The following is a 24,091-nucleotide window of genomic DNA, read 5'->3' on the forward strand; positions in this document are numbered from 1 at the left end:
TGAAGAATTGATGCTTTTGAACTGTGGTGTTGGAGAAGACTCTTGAGAGTCCCTTGAACTGCAAGGAGATCCAACCAGTCCATTCTGAAGAAGATCAGCCCTGGGATTTCTTTGGAAGGACTGATGTTGAAGCTGAAACTCCAACACTTTGGCCATCTGATATGAAGAACTGACTCATTGGAAAAGACCCTGATGCTGAGAAAGATTGAAGGCAGGAGGACTGGGGAATGGCAGAGGGCAAGATGTTTGGATGTCATCACCAACTCAGTGGAGATGAGTTTGAGTAAACTCTGGGAGTTGGTGATGGACAGGGAGGTCTGGCGTGCTGTAGTTCATGGGGTCACAAAGTGTTGGATACAACTGAATGACTGAACCGAACTGATGCTTACATCCAAAGAGAAATCAGTCAGGAAGTTAAATTAAAACAGCTCCATCTCAAGTAAATATGTAAATAGCGGATGTAGAAAGCAACTGAAAGGGCAAAGTCTAGAACACTTCCAGATTATACAGTGTGTTTAATATTGTTTTGTCAGTCATCACACATTTAAATATTAATGTCCTTGCATAGAACATCAACTATATCTTGTAAGGGATAAAAAGTGTAAAAATAATAGCAAATGAGAGGTTCTTGTGACTGCAGCCCCTTTGACACAGAATTAGAAATAAAGTGACATTAGCAAGTTGGAGGGTTAGGAGGGTCCCAACACTTGTATCCCCCATAAAATCTACAAAAACAATAAATGCACAATTAGAAACCATTGAAAAATATGTAGAACTAAAATTTAAATTCTCTTCATTGGAAATTCAGTGTATTCTTTAAGATTTTCCCTGTGGTATGCAAATTTACATATATTTACATATGTTTAATTTTATGTCCAAAGAAGAATGTCATGCTTATTTTTTGTAATTTTTGCAACTTTTTATTTACTTAGTAATGTGACATGGAGAGTATTCAACAATATTGTCCATAATCCATCTGTTTTCTCTCATGGCTGTATAACGCATACCTATGTTGTAGGTTAGTGTGTTTATAAACTGATAGCAATTTAAGTGCTAGTGGGAATTCAGTATATAATTATGAACCCACCTACCAATGCAGGAAACATAAAAGATGTGGGTTTAATCCCTGGGTTTGGAAAATCCCCTGGAGGAGGGCATGGCAACTCACTGCAGTATTCTTGTCTGGAGAATCTCATGGACAGGAGAGCCTGGCAGGCTACAGTTCATGGGGTGGCAAGAAGTCAGACATGACTGAAGTGACTTAGCATGCATGAACACTTGCAAGTCTTTCTGTATGAAAGATAACCAAGATGTAGAGTTGCGGTGTCAAACAGTACATTTAAATTTTATTTTCAAAGGGTATCTCCACATTATACATACAGAAAAATAGTTCTCCTATATTATTTGTTCTGAAAATTATTTTTGGAAAATAATTTGCTTTAAAAAAATTTTAAATTATGAAAATATGCATTTTCATATAGTTCCCTGTATATTAGAATTTTTTAGGTAGATAAGATTTTTAGTTAGAATTTCAATATCAAACTCTCAGAAATTAATAGAATGCATCTATAGAGAAGTAGAAGAATACAGTAGACCTTAAAATCATCATGAATCAATTCAACATATTAAGATTTATGCAATTTTTACACAACAGTAGAATACAAATTCTACTCAAGTTCCCATAGACTATAAACTAGGAGACACTGAAATATATCCAGAGACATAAGTGGCTTAGTTTCCATTTCCAAAGCACCAGTGACTTTTGTCCATTTCTACATGTCATCGGCCATTTCACTTCTGTGACTTTCTTATTCATCTTCATCTATTTTCATATTGGACTGTTTGACTTTTTGTTGGAGTTTTGGAGTAATTCTCACTATACAGTAATGACAAACACTTTTTTTTGTTACAAGTGTTGCAGGATAGATTTCTGGAAAATTATTTAGAACTATATGTGTGATTTAATAATATTATCTACTATGGTACCATATTAATTCTATCTTTTTTAAATATGGCAATTATGTTGAGAGGCAGTATGGAAAATTCTATGGTACATTTTTCCTATCATTCCCCAAGCATCAATTTATTTTTAAATAATTTGAATAAATTATGCCTTAGACTGATGAATGTTTGTTATATGACTTAGATGGTGGTCCTCTTGATCAATAAAACCCATTTCCTCACCTGGACCACCTTGATTATAAACTGCTTTCCTGATGTGCAATTTACAAAAGTGACTTCATATTGCTTTCATTTGATTTACCAATTTTCCATACACTTCATGTAATTTTTGTATTTTGCCCATTGTTATCTGATTATGTAAGTCAGAGGAGGTCTAGGTTTATCATTCTAGTGTCTATGCACACCATGTGAAACACTGTTATACCATATTCAATAATTTTTTAGTAAATCTTCTGATTTAAAATAATAAATTTCAATATTTACCCATTTACTTTTATATAATTTTCATCAGCTTTCATCTTGGTATGACATTTTTCTAAATCTTAAACAGTTAAAAAATTCCTTGTAAACGAATTTTGAAAGGAGGTGCTGAACTGTGAAAAGCCATTTTGTCACAGGAAGATAGGAGCCTTTTCATAACTCCTTCCTGTTGAAATAAGCTGGAAGAATTCCACCTCTGGGGCATTACTGCTTTGGGACCCAAATACAGCTATTCCCTTTTCCTCTTCTTTCCTGTTTCAGCAAACTTTCGGCAACAGAACAGAAAACATTTTGTGATGACAAATACAGCAGTTGCCACACAGGCCAGCAGGAACCCGATCACATCCAGAGAGTGGTACTGGAACCAGGTGAGCTTGTGGGCGGCAGGTCGCAGGTACTTGGCTCCTTTGTGGCGCATGACAAATTCAATCCAGAAGACTGCTCGGTCAAGGGGCTTCATAGGCTGATCACGTTGAATGGTTGATAACCACATAGCATTCCGTTTATACCTGAAGGAAAATCAAAGAGACATCAATTTATAGAATGAACTATAAAAGTTAAATATGTGAAATTTCCATGCAGAGAGAGGAAATGAGTGCCACATAGAGTGGAAGAACGATTGATTGTTTTTCTAAGAGATAATTATAGAGATCTAAGTTCGTCGGCCTGGAGAAGGAAATGGCAACCCACTCCAGTGTTCTTGGTGGAGAATTTCATGGACGGAGAATCCTGGCAGGCTACAGTCCATGGGGTCGCAAAGACCTGGATATGACTAAGCAACTGAACACAGGCACAGGAGCTTATGGGCTTGAATTTGTTGAATGCATAGGATTTCAAGCTATGAAGAAAAGAGAAGACAAGAGAGAAGTGTCTGTAGCTTGAGAATGGAGTAAGTTAAATTGTGAAGGTGAAAAGAAAAGAAATACATGACTTGAGCTATCCAGTAAGGAATTGTGAAGAGATCTGGCAGAAAAGCTTTGAAACACTATCATAATCCAGAGATAAGAGGTAAATACATCATGAGCTTCAGAGACATGGCCAGATAGCACTGGCCAGGAGTTGGTGTTGACCTTATATTAGTGAAGCAGTGGTTAAAGTGTGGAAGTGAATTGCCTTCGTTTGAATTCTGACTCTGACACTTACCTTGCTGCCTGCTTTTTAAACTCCATTTCTTAGTTTTTCATTGTTAAATGGAATGCATAGCAATAGTATCCTATCTGATTATTTGGAGGAATAATATGTTGATCCTTAGATGTATTATTAGTATACAGTAGACTGAGTAAATTTTTCCTAATATTATTGTTGTTTTCCTTGCTAGTTATTTTAGAATACAGAGTGTGCCAAACATTTCACCCTCAGACTTCCGAGTTTTATTTGTTTTTATTGTTGAAATGATGATGGACTAACAGACAAGGAAAGAGGAATAAAGCGATATGATGCATGAACTTTTATAAATAACAGTGTGGTAACAATGGAGGTAACTTCTCTCCCTGTTCTGTAAAAAACTCAGGGGGAGCATTGGGTGTTTGAGAAGAGGGTAGTAGTTCAGAAATACTTTTAATAGAGTAGGGAAAGTTTATAATGAAGAAGTTACTTAATATGTATAATGGACTTAGTACAATGTGTACCATATTATAAATAGTCAATATATATCAAGCAGTACATTATCTTTCTTTATTGACGCTAGCTTTGCTGGTGCCGCTTACTGCTGCTGCTGCTGCTGCTGCTGCTATGTCACTTCAGTCGTGTCCGACTCTGTGCGACCCCATAGATGGCAGCCCGCCAGGCTCCACCGTCCCTGGGATTCTCCAGGCAAGAACACTGGAGTGGGTTGTCATTTCCTTCTCCAATGCATCAAAGTGAAAAGTGAAAGTCAAGTCGCTCAGTCATGTCTGACTCTTAGCGACCCCATGGATTGCAGCCTACCAAGCTCCTCCGTCCATGGGATTCTCCAGGCAAGAGTACTGGAGTGGGGTGCCATTGCCTTCTCCGGATGCTAGCTTTACATTATTAAAAATTAAAAAATACACAAAGATACTAGAGAGAGTTACTTTTACATAAAACTGCCTACTGAAACATATATTTCTTTTAAAAATAAAGAAACTATTCTTCTAATGGCAGACATTTAGTGTAATATTTGTGCTAAAATTAAATAACACTGTTTTTAAAGCACAAATGTCCATTGTGCTATTATTGCCAATATAGTCTCAAAATGTTTTTTTCCAAAGTCATCATGAAACAAAAGGGGGAAAATACATACATCATATTTATGATATTAGTAGTAATAATATTACTCAAGTTAAACTATGAAACAATTTGAAAACAAAATGTTTCTGGTTTCAGAAAATTTGGTTTTTACATAGGAATATCCCAACTTGTCTTTTCAAAGTCAATTACTTTTTGATTTTACAGTTCTTCAAAACAAGACAAAAACAACCTAAAGAAGAACTAAGAATGTACCTATATTTGGGCTTCCCAGGTGGCACTGGTGGTAAAAAATAGTCTCAAAATAGTTGTAATTAGATAGTTCTAGATGTTTATCTTTCATCTTTTATGGAAAAAATATTAGCACAGAAAATTTGAAAAGTGCTCAATGTAATGAGAATTTGAGATGGATCATGTCATGGTGATTTACTAAAATTAGACCATTTTAGAAGAGTCTAATGGAGAAGGCAATGGTACCGCACTCCAGTGCTCTTGACTGGAGGATCGCATGAGCAGAGGAACCTGGTGGGGTGCAGTCCATGGGGTTGCGAAGAGTAGGACATGACTGAGCGACTTCACTTTCACTTTTTCACTGTCATGCATTGGAGAAGGAAATGGCAACCCACTCCAGTGTTCTTGCCTGGAGAATCCCAGGGACAGGGGATCCTGGTGGGCTGCCCTCTATTGGGTCACACAGAGTCGGACACGACTGAAGTGACATAGCAGCAGCAGCAGCAGCAGCAGCAGCAGAAGAGTCTAAAACATTTGCGGAATTCATATGCTGAAGGAAAGTTGTAAGTGTGCAGATGAGTGCTTAAAGAGTTCATGGTTTCCTACTTTAACTTTGTTCTCAGTGCTTCCTCTTAATCCTTGTTACCACCTAGGGATTCTTCTCATTCTAATGAGGAGCTCTTTCAGAATTTCTCCACAATCCTTAAGCCTCTGACAAATCTTTCCCCTAAAGCCACTGAAAACACACAATGTGACCCAATAGGTTACTAATGACTATTTTCAAAGCATTGAGCAAATCTTACTGAAGACTCCTTGCTGCCTCTTGTGTCTTCCTATGAGAACGCCTCTAGAAATAATACGTAGTAAAACATATATGTGTATATATATACTCACGAAGGATTGTTAATGACTTGCTTCAGTGCATTGAGGAAATCTGTTTTTGACATTGTTTCCAAGTTCAATCTGACAGCTGCTCCTTTGGCCTTCACTCGGTTGATGTTATCAGGTTGCTCAGCAAACAAAGGAAGGCCCACCATAGGGACCCCGTGGTAGATAGCCTCATAAATGCCATTGGTTCCACCGTGAGTTATAAAGGCCTTGGTTTTTGGATGACCTAGGATTGTGTGAATTTCAGTAAAATTATTAATTAAAAGTCTTAAAAATGAGAAAAGGGCATTAGAAGACACTGAAAGAAAGCAATGTTTGTTTGTTTGTTTGTTTAATATCACCCTTGATTACACACAGGAAACTGCATTTAAATAGCTTTTGGAACTCAGTGCAAGAATCCACTAAGTCTGCTGGAGAGGTAAGTGAAGACTTCATGAAAGAAGTACTTTACCTTTTGAATGTCATAAACGAATTCAAGATCAGCAGGTGAATAGCTTGAAAGAATACTCTGCGTAAAATAAAGCGGATGAACAAAAATACCAGAGGAGGGCATGTCAGAAATATATTCTCTTAAAGAAACAGTAAAGTCATTCAGTCCGATAGAAAGGGTGACAAGGCCACAGGAAGGGTAATGGTAGTTGTACTGGAACCAGAGGAAGGAAAATCTACATTACCATAAAATGTGTAATTGCCTCAAGGAAATGATTGCAGAATTTTTCCTACAGAAAATGAAGGGTCATTGGTAATAAAAAAGGAGCCGGTATTTTTCAGTGGATCTTAATATCCCTACGGGGGGAAAAGATAGAGAATTCAAAGACAGAACAACCATCTCTGAAGTTATTTAAAAGTTCATGGCTCGAAATGATTACAGCTAAAATAAGACATTTTGATTCTGTTTTAAGGGACATCTCTATGTTTAATAAAGTGACAATTGCTATATTTTCTATTTTCACCTAGAGCTGGAAATAAAAATAAAGGAGTAAAGTTTTCTTTTTGAGTGTTTCAATAATAAATACTTGGTAAGTTTGTTTCCTGTTGAAGTACGATCACTCTGCTCAGCTGTTACCCATGCTTTCAATTGTTCTACCAAGTCTCACCAAGAAGGTCATTCTGGGGGACCCACTTATACAGCCGAGTATTGGGTCCTAAGGTGTCTGGTTTCTTGCCATCATATCTCCATAAAACCTGTTAAAGAAAATATTCCGTAAGTTGAACTTCAAATTTATAGGGATAGAATTCTAAAGAGATTGAAGACAACTAGTTAAAAGTCTTCCATATGGAAGACTTTTCATATGGAATTTGTCATATTCCATATGAAATGTCATATTCCATATGATATTCAGTTGAAGCTGAAAGTCCAATACCTTGGCCCCCTGATGTGAAGAACTGATTCTTTAGAAAAGACCCTGATGCTGGGAAAGATTGAAGGCAGGAGAAGAAGGGGACGACAGAGCATGAGATGGTTGGATGGCATCACTGACTCAATGGACTTGAGTTTGAGTAGCCTCTGGGAGTTGGTGATAGACAGGGAAGCCTGGTGTGCTGCAGTCCATGGGGTCGCAGAGTCAGACACAACTGAGTGACTGAGCTGAACTGAACTGATGACAGTTAAGGAAACAAGGACATGACCTCTTAAGTAATGATATGTACTAATACACTGCCATCAATAGGAAGAACCACATTTTATGAACTTATTCAACCAGGTGTGGTATGCACTAATGACTGATGCCATAAAGAAATGAGATCTTGAATAGCAAATTTATATATTTAAGAAATTGCTATTGGTCTCCATTCTATTAAAAAAAGTGGCAAATCATTAATAACATACATTTATTTGCTTTATTTCATACACTAGCTCTTATTGTAAAATTTAATTGTCTCTTACTGATTCCTTTTGGATTCATAGTAGGGACTTTACTTATATACACTTACTCATATAGCTTAAGTAATTTTTACTAGAGTTTTATATCTTTTGGTTTACAAAAAGGAATACATTCAATCAGCCACTTATTACAATTAATATTTCTGCTTATTTAGTAATTTATTAATAGCAAGTAATGGCAACCCACTCCACTACTCTTGCCTGGGGAATCCCATGGACGGAGGAGCCTGGTAGGCTGCAGTCCATGGGGTCTCGAAGAGTCAGACACGACTGAGCAACTTCACTTTCACTTTTCGCTTTCATGCATTGGAGAAGGAAATGGCAACCCACTCCAGTGTTCTTGCCTGGAGAATCCCAGGGATGGGGGAGCCTGGTAGGCTGCTGTCTCTGGGGTCGCACAGAGTCAGACACGACTGATGCAACTTAGCAGAGAGAATTAATGCTGTTTAGGAGATAGCTTCTTTTAGATTACAAATTGTTAAACACTACTTCTAAGAAAAGTGTCTATTAGCAATTTTTGACATGAATCCAGTGTATTACCACTTTTCTAGGTTAGGAAATTCTTTAAATTTAGAAAAGAAAAGCCTGTCAGCAATTTGTAACTATTAATAACAAAACAGCTGTTGGTAAAGTTCAAAAACTGTGGTGCTAAATTAGTACCAAGCAATCTTTATAAACTGGATTATAATTTTTAGTTGTTTAACTTCTATTTGCTATGTGAATGTAAAGTAGGTTTCCAGCAAAAAATTAGCATGTGTAGTTAGGAGAATACTACGATCGATATCAGATAGTAAACTAAAAAAGAAGTTCACAAACATCCAAAGACCCTTGGTGTATTTTATACATTAGAAAATAAGTTACTGCTATATTTTATGGAGAAGGAGGCAGCTGATCCTTTTCCATGCCAGTCTTTCTCATGCTTGACTCCTTCTTACAGCCTCTTTTCTTTCCTCAATTTAGAATAGTAATAGAAGCAGAGTCCATTAAGGACCAGACTTTACAGTGCACCGGGTTCATCCAAAGGGCAGGACCCCACCTTCACCCTTTTCCTTTGCTCTTCCTGCCTCAGACTTTGGCAGGACCCAGTCAACCATCAGAGAAGGCGATGGCACCCCACTACAGTACTTTTGCCTGGAAAATCCCTTGGACGGAGGAGCCTGATAGGCTGCAGCCCATGGGGTCGCTAAGAGTTGGCACGACTGAGCGACTTCACTTTCACTTTTCACTTTCATGCGTTGGAGAAGGAAATGGCAACCCACTCCAGTGTTCTTGCCTGGAGAATCCCAGGGACGGGGGAGCCTAGTGGATTGCCGTCTATGGGGTCGCACAGAGTCGTACACGGCTGAAATGACTTAGCAGCAGTAGCAGCAATCAATCAAGGAGGCTGATGTTTCTCTTTCTCTGAATCACTGTGGCTATACGGATGTCTGGCAGCAGATTGCGGTTCCCTGACCATCCTTTCTCTGTGTAGCAACCAGAAAAGGACACTGAAGAGGGCTGTTTCAACATTTAGGACAAGGAAAGGGGTTGGGATTTCCTGGCAGGTAGAAATTGCATGGCACATTGCAGGTTTTTGTCAATATTGCTTAACATTATTGTATTATTGGGTCTTCCCTGGTGGCTTAGATGGTAAAGAGCCTGCCTGCAGTGTGGGAGACCTGGGTTTGATCTCTGGGTTGGGAAGATCCCCTCAAGAAGGAAATGGCAACCAATTCCATTATTCTTGCCTGGAAAATCCCATGGACAGAGGAGTCTGGCTACAGTCTACGGGTTTGCAAAGAGTCGGTATTATGCCTACTGTTAAAATTTAACCTCTGAGAACACCTGTATATGTATACTGTGTCCTCAGGAGCCCTTCAAGGTAAAGGAGTAAACTACATAACAGAATGTGAGATTTCTTTTCCTGCCTACAACACTATTATAATACCAAAATTCATACTACATCTCTTAAATATATCTCTTTTTGATTACAATGTAAGTCCAAAGTTATTGTCAATCAAAAACACTCTGTATACCACTTTAGCATCTGCCATGTATATTTTGTTTTTTTATAAATATCTCAGATAAGTTGGAGCTATCATAGTAGTTTACCTTTCTTGCAAAAATTTTCTGTAATTAGACCTTTTATAGAGTTTAACGGACTCATTAGTTGCTGTTGTCATTCAGTTACTAAGCTGTGTCCAATGCTTTGCGACCCCATGGACTGTAGCCCACCGGGCTCCTCTGTCCATGCGGTTTTCCAGGCAAGAATACTGGAGTGGCTTGCCATTTCCTTATCCAAGCAATCTTCCCAACCCAAGGATCAAGCCTGAGTCTCCTGCATTGACAGGCATACTCTTATACTGAGCCACCAGGGAAGCCCAACTTGTTAAATAGTTGTCCACTATTAAGTTACTGTGTGTACCTTTTGTGGAATCTGGGCAAGAGCTGATGCAATCATATTGGCTCTTTCTTCTGTCACGTTAGTGACCATTGACCCCAAAGTAAACACCACAATACCATTTTCTCCAGAGCTCTGCACAAACTCTTCCATTTCCTGTGAAAAAAGCATTTGCTTCATCACAAAAGAGCAACAGCATAGCAAACATTAACTGAAGGATGGCTACAAACACTATAATTAGGAATTATTGGTGACTTTTTAAAAAAAGTGGTAAAATATACATAAGATAAAATTTACCATCTTCATCATTTCTAAGTGTATAGTTCAGTAGTGTTAAATATATTTGTCTTGTGGAACCAATCTCCAGACATTTTTCATCTGGCAAAACTAGAAGTCTATGTCCATTAAGAAGCACCATTTCTTCTTTGCCCAGCCCCTTGGAGACCTTCATTCTACTCTAGTTTCTACAAACTTGAGAGTCTAGCAATCTCATAAAAACTGAATTGTATAGTATTTGTATTTTTGTGATGGATTATTTCACTTTGCCTAAGGTTCATCCATGTTTTGCCTTGTTTCATATTTCCTTTTAAAGGCTGAGTAATATTTCATTGTTTGCAGACACATTTTGTTTTTTTTTGCTTTATCTGTTGATGGATGCTTGGGTTTCTTCAACCTCTTGACTCTTGTGAATAGTGCTTTCATGAACATGGTGTGTAAATATCTCATCCTAATTTCATAACTAATTTCAATTTTTTATATATATCCCCAGAAGGAGAATTGTTGACCTCTATGGTAATTCTATGTTTTATTTCTTGAGGAATCTCCATAGCATTTTCATTAATGGCTCTCTTTTAAACAGATGTTATCCCTGAGATCCTTGGGAAGGAGATATGTAATATGAGGTTAATTTCTTCTAATATGTGTATTTGTGCAAATGTGTATGTGTGTAAAAGCAAGAAAAAGACAGTAGTGAGGAGATACTATTAAACAATGCTACACTCAGATTCTTCATCAATAATGTTATTGATTACTAACATAGATTATTGGAAAGATTTGCTTCCTTTGTGCCTCAGCTGGCAAAGAATCTGCTTGCAATGTGGGAGACCTGAATTCGATCCCTCAGTTGGGAAGATCCCTTGAAGAAGGGAACGGCAACCCACTCCAGTAATCTGGCCCGGAAAATTCCATGGACTGTATAGTCCACAGGGTCACAGAGAAAGAATTGGACACAACTGAGCAACTTTCAGTTTCACTTTTTGCTTCATCTTATTTATTATTATAATCCTACTAAATCACTTATTTATTCCATACATTCTGGTGAGTTATTTTAGTTTCATCATTTGTATTTTATTTCCCTGACTATTAGTACTAAGAAAAAGTTATGATTCTAATAACTTTCTCATTCTTTCAGCTCTATAATCCTTATACCTCAACTTAAACTTTGCCAATATTTCCCAGACTCTCTCTCTAAATTACTAATCACTGACAATGAGGAGTCTGGCATTGCTGTTTGTATGTTCTACGAAAGAGTCCTGAGTCCTATATGTAAAACCCAGAGATATATCTGTGTATTTATATATATATTTGAGTGATCATATTGCTGAATTTGTTTCAGTTCAGTTCAGTCGCTCAGTCGTGTCCGACTCTTTGCAACTCCATGAACCGCAGCATGCCAGGTCTCCCTGTCCATCACCAACTCCCAGAGTCCATCCAAACCTATGTCCATTGAGTCGGTGATGCTATCGAACCATCTCATCTTCTGTCGTCCCCTTCTCCTCCTGCCTTCAGTCTTTCCCAGCATCAGGGTCTTTTGTTTACACTTTCTTAATGTCACAGTAGGATGTACTATGTGTAACTTCTGTGAACTTGTGGTTCACATCAAACTAAATAAAGCTCCTGGTGAAGCTGTATTTGCTGGAATTGTTTTAGAGTTATTTTGTTGAGTAACCCCAGATCCTCACCAATTAAAAATAATTTTGTCACTAATATACTAGAATAAATCCACATTGCTCAATGTACTCTCCTAAAAAAATTGTACGCTTGGAATTGTATCAGAATTATTTTGTCTTGTAGTCCTTCACACTTTCCAACGTAAAATTTTTATCTTCTATATTAGAATAATTCCACATTCCTCATTGTACTCTATTACAAAAAAAATGCAGAGAAATTTTCCTGAATAGCTAGTGAAAATGATGTACATATCTTTTAAACTTCTTTCCTTTTTTTCTGTTTTCAATTTACTATTTTTTTCTTCTGGAGAATAATGACTCAACCCTTCCATCATAAAATGTATATTTTTTGACCCTACTTATGATCATAAAATATTTTTTTAACCTATTTTTAACAGAAAAAAAAAGACAATGGAATCTTTTTTCAAACTTTAACCTTGCAGATTACATTGTGTAGAGAATTCTTTAAAAATGTAATTTCACCCTGATGATATCAGCCTCAATATGAACTTCAGTGAACTTTCCTATGACTCACATGTGTGTGCATGCTCAGTTGCCTCAGTCATGTCCGATTCTTCACAACCCTGTAAGACTGTAACCTACTAGTCTCCTGTCCATGGGATTCTCCAGGCAAGAATACTGGACTGGGTTGCCATGCCTTCCTCCAGGGAATCTTCCTGACCCATGGATTGAACCCACATCTCCTTTGGCTCCTGCATTGCAGGTGGATTCTTTACCACTGAGCCATCAGCCAATCAGGATTCTTTACCACTGAGCCACCTCACATGGTACATCCAGGTCATATGTATATTTCTAGTGACCTTTAGCAGTATTTAAAGTTATGTGTCTTCAGTATTTTGTTTCATTGTCTTACTATTCAAAGCTCATTTTTCTCTGCTCTGGAAGATGCATCCCTATCATATTGTAATACAGCCTTTCTTTAAAAATTAATCACAGATGTGGACTGATTATTCTCCTTCTCTGACATCTTTATGAAAATAACACAAGCAGTAATCCAAGTCTATGCCCCAACCAGTAATGCTGAAGAAGCTGAAGTTGAAAGGTTCTATGAAGACCTACAAGACCTTTAAGAACTAACACCCAAAAAAGATGTCCTTTTCATTATAGGGGACTGGAATGCAAAAGTAGGAAGTCAGGAAACACCTGGAGTAACAGGCAAATTTGGCCCTGGAGTATGGAATGAAGCAGGGCAAAGACTGATAGAGTTTTGCCAAGAGAAAACACTGGTCATAACAAACACCCTCTTCCAACAACATAAGAGAAGACTCTATATGTGGACATCACCAGATGGTCAACACCGAAATCAGATTGATTATATTCTTTGCAGCCAAAGATGGAGAAACTCTATACAGTCAGCAAAAACAAGACCAGGAGCTGACTGTGGCTCAGACCATGAACTCCTTATTGCCAAATTCAGACTTAAATTGAAGAAAGTAGGGAAAACCACTAGACCATTCAGGTATGACCTAAATCAAATCCCTTATGATTACACAGTGTAAGTGAGAAATAGATTTAAGGGCCTAGATCTGATAGATAGAGTGCCTGATGAACTATGGAATGAGGTTCATGACATTATACAGGAGAGAGGGATCAAGACCATTCCCATGGAAAAGAAAGGCAAAAAAGCAAAAAGGGTGTCTGGGGAGGCCTTACAAATAGCTGTGAAAAGAAGAGAAGTGAAAAGCAAAGGAGAAAAGGAAAGATATAAACATCTGAATGCAGAGTTCCAAAGAATAGCAAGAAGAGATAAGAAAGTCTTCTTCAGCAATCAATGCAAAGAAATAGAGGAAAACAACAGAATGGGAAAGACTAGAGATCTCTTCAAGAAAATCAGAGATACCAAAGGAATATTTCATGCAAAGATGAGCTCAATAAAGGACAGAAATGGTATGGACCGAACAGAAGCAGAAGATACTAAGAAGAGATGGCAAGAATACACAGAAGAACTGTACAAAAAAGATCTTCATGACCAAGATAATCACGATGTTGTGATCACTGACCTAGAGCCAGACATTCTGGAATGTGAAGTCAAGTGGGCCTTAGAAAGCATCACTATGAACAAAGCTAGTGGAGGTGATGGAATTCCAGTTGAGCTATTCCAAATCCTGAAAGATGATGCTGTGAAAGTGCTGCACTCAATATGCCAGCAAATTTGGAAAACTCAGGAGTGTCCACAGGACTGGAAAAGGTCAGTTTTCATTCCAATCCCAAAGAAAGGCAATGCCAAAGAATGCTCAAACTACCGCACAATTGCACTCCTCTTACATGCTAGTAAAGTAATGCTCAAAATTCTCTAAGCCAGGCTTCAGCAATATGTGAACTATGAACTTCCTGATGTTCAAGCTGGTTTTAGAAAAGGCAGAGGAACCAGAGATCAAATTGCCAACATCCACTGGATCATGGGAAAAGCAAGAGAGTTCCAGAAAAGCATCTATTTCTGCTTTATTGACTATGCCAAAGCCTTTGACTTTGTGGATCACAATAAACTGTGGACATGTCTGAAAGAGATGGGAACACCAGACCAACTGACCTGCCTCTTGAGAAATTTGTATGCAGGTCAGGAAGCAACAGTTAGAACTGGACATGGAACAACAGACTGGTTCCAAATAGGAAAAGGAGTTCGTCAAGGCTGTATATTGTCATCCTGTTTATTTAACTTATATGCAGAGTACATCATGAGAAACGCTGGACTGGAAGAAACACAAGCTGGAATCAAGATTGCCGGGAGAAATATCAATAACCTCAGATATGCAGATGACACCACCCTTATGGCAGAAAGTGAAGAACTAAAAAGCCTCTTGATGAAAGTGAAAGTGGAGAGTGAAAAAGTTGGCTTAAAGCTCAACATTCAGAAAACGAAGATCATGGCATCCGGTCCCATCACTTCATGGGAAATAGATGGGGAAACAGTGGAAACAGTGTCAGACTTTATTTTTCTGGGCTCCAAAATCACTACAGATGGTGACTGCAGCCATGAAATTAAAAGACTCTTACTCCTTGGAAGGAATGTTATGACCAACCTAGATAGCATATTCAAAAGCAGAGACATTACTTTGCCAAAAAGGTTCGTCTAGTCAAGGCTATGGTTTTTCCTGTGGTCATGTATGGATGTGAGAGTTGGACTGTGAAGAAGACTGAGCGCCAAAGAATTGATGCTTTTGAAGTGTGGTGTTGGAGAAGACTCTTGAGAGTCTCGGACTGCAAGGAGATCCAGGCAGTCCATTCTGAAGGAGATCAGCCCTGGGATTTCTTTGGAAGGAATGATGCAGAGGCTGAAACTCCAGTACTTTGGCCACCTCATGCGAAGAGTTGACTCATTGGAAAAGACTCTGATGCTGGGAGGGATTGGGGGCAGGAGGAGAAGGGGACGCCAGAGGATGAGATGGCTGGATGGCATCACTGACTTGATGGACGTGAGTCTGAGTGAACTCCGGGAGTTGGTGATGGACAGGGAGGCCTGGCGTGCTGCGATTCATGGGGTCGCAAAGAGTCAGACACGACTGAGCGACTGATCTGATCTGATCTGATGGCAAAAGCAAGAGAGAAGGCAATGGCACCCCACTCCAGTACTCTTGCCTGGAAAATCCTATGGACGGAGGAGCCTGGTGGGCTTCCGTCTATGGGGTCGCACAGAGTCGGACACGACTGAAGCGACTTAGCAGCAGTAGCAGCAGCATGGCAAAAGCATGCAAAATACAAAAAGTTATAAAAATGAAATAAGGTATACTACTGAGTAGGGATATCCTTATTTTAAAATTCATGCACTTTTTTAGAAGAATAAAATATATTTGACATAAAGCATTATGGAACTTAAGACATAATGATTTGATACATTTATATATTGTAATAGGTTTGCCATTTTAATGATAGTTTACATCTTCATAATGTTACATAATTATATTTTCTTTTTTTGTGGTTGTAATAACTAAGATCTAGTCTCAGCATGCTTGATGATTATAATATTGTTGTCTACAATCACTGTTCTGTACCTTATGTCTATAGCACTTATTTACTCTGAGATGCAAGTTTGTACCCTTAAAAGCATCTCTTTATTTCTCCCAGCCCTTAGCCCCTGGTAACCACTACCATATTACTCTCCTTTATTAAAAGTCTGACCTTTTTAAGTTTCCTCAAACAAGGGATTGGTGTGTGTGCTTAGTCACTCAGTCGTGTCCGACTCTTTGCAATCCCATGGGCTGTAGCCTGCCAGGCTCCTCTGCACGTGGGAATTCTCCAGGCAAGAATACTGGAGTGGGTTTCCATGCCCTCCTCGTACAAGGGATATCATACAGTATTGGTCTTTGTCTTTTCAAAAAGATAAACAAAAATGACAAACTTTAGCTAGACTAACAAAAGAAAGAAGAAGACTCATAAATAAAATTAGAAACGAAAGAGAAGACATTAAACTAAAATCACAAAAATACATAAGGTCATAAGATACTGCTGTGTAGAATTATACACCAACAAATTATGTACCACAAAGAATAGATAAAGTCCTAGAAATACATAATATGTCAAGGCAGAATCAGGAAGAATTAGAAAATCTGAATAATTATAATGAGTAAAGATACTGAACCAGTAATCAAAAATTTCCCAACACAGAAAACACCAGGACTAGAAGACTTCACTGACACATTCTATAAAATATTAATATTTACTGTTGTTCTTGAGTCACTAAGTTGTGTCTGACTCTTTGTGACTCCATGGCCAGTAGCATGCCAGGCTACATGGGGTTTTCCAGTCAAGAATACTGAAATGGATTGTCATTTCCTTCTCCAGGGGATCTTCCCAGATCAGGGATTGAAACTGTGTCCCCTGCTTTGGCAGGCAAATTCTTTACCACTGAGCCAACAGGGAAACCAAATTATACATTCTTTTTTTCCTCCCTATTTGTGTATGTATTATAAATTCTCAACAATCTTAGTTTAACTTAGAATAAAATTTATTTCCTGGTCCATAGGTCCTGGTCCTTAGAAGTATATGAATTTCAGAATTTGGAGGAAAGAATTCTGAAAATTTTGGAGGAATTTGATGCTGGTGACAATTAAAATCTAAAAAAAAAAAAAAAACTACAATGTTCCTTCAAGGTCAGGGAACTGCATCCACCATGTCACACATGGAAATGGTCATCACTGCATTGTTGTCCAAGCTCTTTAACTCGGAGATCCCCATGGCCACACTGACTTCTGAGCCCATTCTCAGCTCTTCCTTGGAGGTCACAAGCAAAGTTATATCAACAAGGGGAAAGACTATATGACCAAAAATGCCCCCCACCCAAAGGGTTCTCTCCTAAGATAATTTTCCCAGGCTTTATAAATGGCTTCTAAATTGCAGGGTTCTTTCTTATTTTGGGTTCTAGGAACCCTAGGTATCCACTGGTTGGAACTCGAGGGTTCTTAAACTCCCCTGGGGCAGGGACATTTAACACGCATATGTGTGATTTTTTTTTCTTCTACTGAAGTATAAACATTATCAGAATCAAAATAATATTAAAGGAAGATTTTCATCTCTGTACATCAAAGAACTGTAAGTACCATTAGTTCAAATATGGTTGATGAAAATTGTATGAAACTTATCGTGAAGTCTTTCATTAGAAAAGACAGTAAGTTAATATCAGTTTTGCTTTTTCAACCTGAATCTCTTTAGTTCTCCCAGCTGATTCACTTGTCAAGTCTTTTAGGAGTTGCACGGTTACATTTCAGAGACTGCTTAAACAGTATGGACCTCATTTTATAAACAATAATATGATTATCTGAAGAAAATATGAATTTCTCCTCCAAATATGTCTATGTAAACTTGTAATATGGAGAAGGCAATGGCACCCCACTCCAGTACTCTTGACTGGAAAATCCCATGGACGGAGGAGTCTGGTAGGCTGCAGACCATGGGGTCACGAAGAGTCGGACACGACTGAGCGACTTCACTTTCACTTTTCCCTTTCATGCATTGGAGAAGGAAATGGCAACCCACTCCAGTGTTCTTGCCTGGAGAACCCCAGGGACGGGGGAGCCTGGTGGGCCGCCGTCTATGGGGTCGCACAGAGTCGGACACGACTGAAGCGACTTAGCAGCAGCAAACTTGTAATATAGTTTAAAAAGCCAAAGAGAGGAAAGTAGTAATTCTGAGACTATGAAGCTTCATAGAGACTAAAGTGGGATCTCTGTCAGTCCCTCATTCAGACACATCCCCACATAGCATGAAGCTCATCAGTACTTACTCCAAGGGTTGAGAATCATTGCTTCAAAAACTTTTCCTAAAAAATTAAACAGGAGAGAAGGAACATTTCTAAACTCATTCTACAAGGCCAATATTACACCTTGATATCAAATACACAAGGACATTCTAAGTAAAGAAAACTATATGCCAATATCCAGGGTAAATATATATGCAAAAATTTTCATCCAAATATCAGGAAACCAAATTCAACAGCACATTAAAAAAATTATATACCATGACCAAGTGGAATTTATCCATAGGATGCAAAGATGGTTCAACATCCAAATCAATAGATGTAATACATTGCATTAATACAATAAAAGATAAAATAACTTGATTATCTCAAGAGATGGAGAATAACATTTGACAAGATAACCACCTGTCCTGATAAAACCTCCTATATATTGGGTGTAGAAAGACCTCAACATAATAAAGACCATATATGGTAAACTCAAAGCTAACATGATCAACAATGAAAATTTGAAAACTTTTTCTCTAAGATCAGGAACAAGACATGGATGGCCTCTCACACTCACTCAACATAGTATTAGAAGTCCTAGCTAGACCAAGGAGGCAAGACAAAAAGATAAAAGGTGTCCAAATCAGAAAAGAAGAAGTAAAATCGTCATTCTTTTTTTTTTTTTTGTGGATGACATAATTTTTTTGTACAGATAATCCCAGAGGTTCAACTAAAAACCTGAACTAGTCAACACATTCAGTAAAGTTATAGTATAAAAAATCAACATACAGAAATTAGTTGCATTTTTCTATGCTAATAATGAAACATCTAAAAAAATTATGCTATTTACTATATGATCAAAGATAATAAAATAACTAGAAATAAACTTAACCAATGAAGTGAAAACTCTGCACAGTTATAAGCCTTTGTTGGAAGAAATAGCAGAAAAAACAAATAAATGGAAAAACATCATGTATTCATGGATCATAAGAGATAATACTATTGAAATATCCACACTACTCGATGCCAGCCAGAGCATCACACCTACCAATTTCAAATTATACTACAAAGCTGTAATATTTAAGACAATATGATATTGGCCTAAAGATAGACAAATAGAACAGTGAAAGAGAATGCAGGGTCCAGAATTAAAACAGCATTTATAATCAATATTTGACAAGGAAGACAAGAACACCTAATTGGGAAATGTTAGTTTATTCTTTGTCTTCTGAGAAAACTAAGCACTTGCAAAAAAGTGAAAGGAGATCCCTATTGTACACATTTCACAAAAATGAATCAAAGACTTCACATAAGACTAGACAGCATAGTAGTCTTTTAAAAAAAAGTGGAGAGAAGCTTCCTTAATATTGGTTTTGAAAATGATTTTTTTGAATATGACACCAAAATCATGATAGAAGAAAAAAATCAATGATAGGACTATATCAAACTCAAAAGCTTCTTCACAGCAAAAGAGACAATCAACACAATGAAAATACAAGCTACAGAATGGGAGAAAAGTTTTTCAAATCACATACTGAATGAGGAATTGATATCAAAACTATTGATGCATTTTGCCAAAAGTCAATTCTTTCAAAGGTAATGAAAATTTCTGAGAACCTAATAATTAATAGAAAAGTTATTGTTTGAAGGAATAGTTTTCTATATGATGAAATCCTCACAATAATTGACTTGGATTCAAATCTTGCTTTACAACTTAATAGCAACAGCTACATTTACTGATTATTATCATTATCCTACTGTTCATCTTTCCTTGTCATTCTCCCTTTCCTTCTAACCTCCCTTCTTACTAACACTATCATGTTCCTGAAATGAGAATGGTGAAATCTTTCAAAATACATGGTTAGGTAGTGAAGAACTGTCACTAATCTTATTTCAGCCTTTAGACACTATGAAAATTACCATAGATAACTCAAACAATTTGCAATCCAAAGAGTTTTCCCTTTGAAAAAGATATCAGTTTAATTTTTCCACCAATAATGAGTAGACTAAAGAATCTCTTAAGAGATCACAAAATAGTTTGCTGAAGATTATTTGCTTCCTATTTAAGTTTTAGCTACATTAAAAACTAATCATTTTAATTTATGACAAATTATATTCTTGCTTTCCTTCATTAGAAATAGAGCCCTATGAACTGAAGAAATTTTATAATTGGACAGTTTTCAGATTCAAGTGGCACAAATTATTTGGTCTTTATCATAATCTGCAGAATTTATGATTCCTATATAGGCAGTGTGCATTTTCTCTGTGTTCATTCTGTCAGGCAGCTATGATGTTGAGACCTACACTCCTTAAGAGAGCTTTGCTGAGGTTTTTGTATAAGGTCAGGGTAAGCAGAAAACACTTGGCCTAATAGACAAAGTTATTCCTTTTATGCTGTAAGCTATAAAACCCTGGGATTTCAAATGAGGACTGGTTTAAAAGCTGATGTGAAGGCAAGGAAATGTTGTATTTGACTGCAAAAATTGTTAGGGCATACATTTATGTTGTCAAAGAATAATTTTCATTTTGTCTAGAGCACAGGTGAACAGAAAATAATTCTAGCTTTTCATCTTGCTCATTTAATTACTGAAACCTTAAGAAATTCTTAACATTAAAATCTTAAATTGTTATTAAATTATATTTTATTTAAAATTTTATTAAATTACTTTTATTAACTTAATTTTTTTCTAAAAAAAATTAAAAATTTATTTTTAAATCACTTCATGGGATATCTGCTTTCTAGGAATTTACTGGAGAGCATAATCTTGATGTGTTAGGAAACCAGTCTTGATTCAATTAGGAATTAAATCCAGGTGGCTGGCACACATTGTGTTATTGATAGTATGTAATAGCAGCAAAAAAACAATACTTAATATTTCTTCTAGGCCACTGAGTTTGTGTCAGGGACATTTTGGATGCTTCATATGTACAGTTTTTTTCCCCACAAGAACAATATGAGGTTGGTACTATTATCATGATTTAGTGTGGTCATATCTTTTCCGTCCTTGTTTCCTGTATTTCATAGCAACTTGCTAAATGGTACCCCTTTCTACTCTTCCCCCTTTACAGTCCAACCCAGTGACTATATCCTATATAGGTCTTTTTTTTTTTAATGTGATCAAATCTCTCCCTTGACCCTTTTAAAGTTCTACCTAACACCTTTACTAGATGCTTCAAACTCCTCATAATTCTCTGTCTCCAACTTACCTCTTCAGCATCATCTGACTCTTTACTGAGCCTCTTCCTCTTTTGATGAAACTTGGACTTCTTGGCCACTATTATTACTACTCAACCTGCTTTCCTTTTGTATCCACTTCTGCCCTTATACCTTCAATTATTCCTGAATATCCTTTGGATCTCACCTTAATTATTAATGACTCAGAGATATTTCTGTGATTGCTGTTAGATGTTTCCTTATCATTGTGGTCTTTCCATATTGTAAAAATTAATACACAAGTTTTATTACTTGTCTGTATTCTGTTTTTCCAGGTAGAGCATCAAGTGGCAGAAACTGGGTCTCTACCATTTCTCTGCATATTATCACTTACTTTTGGAATATGCTAGTCACTTTATAATTATTTTTAATGAGTGTCTGATGCTTTATTATGCATTAAATGATGAAATCATAATTTAACTGACATATTCTCAAAATCTCCCAGATATCCCTCTTTTATTCTGTAATGTTAACGAAATTCAGATACTTGTGTTGGTGTGGAATATGAGTTTCTAATTGGAAGTCACTTTAGTTTCCTACATCACTCTCACTGTAATTAAACATTATAAATAAAGAATGCAAAATTATTCCTACTGAAAATGCAAAGTTAAAGAAGCACAACAGAGAAGAGTAGGTGACCTTAGGCAGAGGTTTGGCAGGTTTGCAGTGGAGGCCTCCAATAAATTCAACATTTGGTAGTAGTGGGCAAGGATATTCAAAATCCCAGTAGGATCGAAAGAGCCAAAATTCAGCTTTTCCCATTGTCTCTAATAATGTAGTTGGTCTCCCTGGAAGGAAGGAAAAAAAAAAAAAAACAAGACTCAGATCAAATGAGAATATTGCCATATATATATATATATATTAGGTAAGTTTTATAAAAGAGATTGGGGGAATGATGTAGCCAAAGATGTTTGAATGTTTCTATTCTTTGATAAAGCAAATATATATGTGTGTGTATAATATATATTAAACATAAAATGTCTGAAAACTGAACTATATAAATAAAAAAAAATTAATGCTACCTGGAAGCTTGTGTTACAAATATGTGTGTAACTCTTCAATCTACATGTCTTCATTTATTAAGACATTTTATGAATTTTCTAGTGACTTTTTTCAAGTTAAAAAAGTTTAGTAAGATGGATATACAATTGTTTAGAGAAGTCCTAAGTGTTTCAATCTGTGGTTTATGACTTTCTGGAGTGTCCTGTACTAGTAATGGACCACAGGATTATATCTTACCCTATCATGTAATGTTTCTATACATTTTATGAGATTGATGGAACATTTTATATTTTCTTTTCATCATTTTACTTATAATAGACAAATTTCTGTGACTTTATACAAACTTTTATTCCAAGGAAAATTAGGACTTTATGCCATCAACTAAAAACCTGACTTACCTAGTACTTCACTGTAAAACTGGTCCCACTTCTTCTCATTTAACATCTGGAAGTAAAAGTCAAAATAAAGTACATATATCATATTTTTGACCCTCTCCATGAATGTCATGTGATCACTTAATTCAGACAATATAACAGGTACGTAGGATGGTGAGTATGGGAGTTTCCCACTCTTCCTTTCAATTGAATAACCGGGAGTGAAGCGGACACTGTACACTAAAGGTACTTTAAATATCTCAGCCAGCAGCTCTCCACAGGGTCCAACGGTATCTGCAAGGACAACATCAAACCTTGATTCATGTAGTTTTGTCATAAGTTTCTTGTTTGAAATAAGTTCTTTACAGATCTTTAGAGTAAGATCAGAATATTCATCAAATAAGCTTTGCAGTAACAAAGGAAATGTCCAAAATGAATTTGTCAGGTCTGTCCAGTTCCCGACAAAATTCTTCAAAGCATCCTCAAAATCATCTTTAGTTAAAGATACTGAGAAATTCTCAAATTTGATGGCAGATGGTTTGTTGGGATCAATCAAAATGGAAGCTGAAGATGTCAAAACAGTCACCTCATGACCCCTCATGACAAGTTCATCCAGAATTATCTTCATATTCATCCAGTGACTATATTCTACTGGCCACACCAGCACCTTTCCACAACTCCCAGAGCTAAAGTAACAAGTCAGCTGTAGCAGCAGCAGAAGCAAGAGCCGTTTCACAGCCATCATGTTCATATGCAGTACTTCTTTAAAATAACTGTATCTGGCAGCTCAAGCTCATAGCCAAAGAGAAATCAGTCTGGAAGTTAAATTATAACTCCTCCATTTCAAGTAAATACATGATATGAACGGTCAGCAGGTGTGGAGAGCAGCAAAAGGGCAAAGTGTAGAACACTTCCAGATGAGTGTGTTTAATGTTTTGCCAGTGCTATTACTCATCTAAAAGTCAAGGATCTTGTACAACAAATTCACTATGTTATGTAAGAGATAAGACTCGTGTAGAAACAGTAGGAATGAGAGGCACTTTTGTCTGCAGTCTCCTTGACACAGAATTTGAAATAAGGTGACATCTTCAAGATGGAGGGCTAGGAGGTCCCAACACTTGTATCCCTCACAAAAACAACAAAAATAATAAATGAACAAGTACAAACCAATGTAAATTATTTGGGGAAAGTTCTATTATAATGATGAAGGAGTAGAAACCCTGAAGAGGGCAAAGCAAAAACTGAAGATGTCCATGTAAAAAACCATGGGAATGATTTTACATACATAGCAACATCCTTCAGTTCAGACCAGCTTGGCAGCATTAAGG

General features: G+C 37.0%; 1 protein-coding gene across 2 annotated transcripts; it reads right to left on the bottom strand.

The window, feature by feature from the left end:
- Window positions 1-1,328: 1,328 nt before the first annotated feature.
- LOC133249633 (UDP-glucuronosyltransferase 2B31-like) lies at window positions 1,329-23,609 on the bottom strand. Of its 2 annotated transcripts, XM_061420363.1 has the most exons (7): window positions 23,350-23,607; window positions 22,788-22,833; window positions 22,027-22,175; window positions 10,053-10,184; window positions 6,864-6,951; window positions 5,773-5,992; window positions 1,329-2,951 (listed from the first exon to the last, which is right to left on the bottom strand). In XM_061420363.1, exons 1-7 carry the CDS (start codon window positions 23,512-23,514, stop codon window positions 2,672-2,674), a joined length of 1,080 nt encoding a protein of 359 aa, XP_061276347.1. In that variant the 5' UTR covers window positions 23,515-23,607; the 3' UTR covers window positions 1,329-2,671. The 2 variants fall into 2 exon arrangements, with proteins under 2 accessions (XP_061276347.1, XP_061276346.1); XM_061420362.1 differs by having other exon boundaries at window positions 22,788-23,609.
- Between the last annotated feature and the right edge of the window lie 482 nt (window positions 23,610-24,091).

Source organism: Bos javanicus, chromosome 6, assembly GCF_032452875.1.
Source record: "Bos javanicus breed banteng chromosome 6, ARS-OSU_banteng_1.0, whole genome shotgun sequence".
Taxonomy (NCBI): Eukaryota; Metazoa; Chordata; class Mammalia; order Artiodactyla; family Bovidae; genus Bos; species Bos javanicus.

What these genes read in the sequence shown, in the direction of transcription:
- LOC133249633 (XM_061420362.1), bottom strand. Translation starts at nt 23,514, where the DNA reads ATGAACATGATGGCTGTGAAACGGCTCTTGCTTCTGCTGCTGCTACAG. An exon ending in GTTTTACAGTGAAGTACTAG is followed by an intron (nt 22,176 to 22,787) that starts GTAAGTCAGGTT and finishes CCTTCCTTCCAG; the next exon opens with GGAGACCAACTACATTATTA. An exon ending in TTGCCCAGATTCCACAAAAG is followed by an intron (nt 6,952 to 10,052) that starts GTACACACAGTA and finishes TTTCTTTAACAG; the next exon opens with GTTTTATGGAGATATGATGG.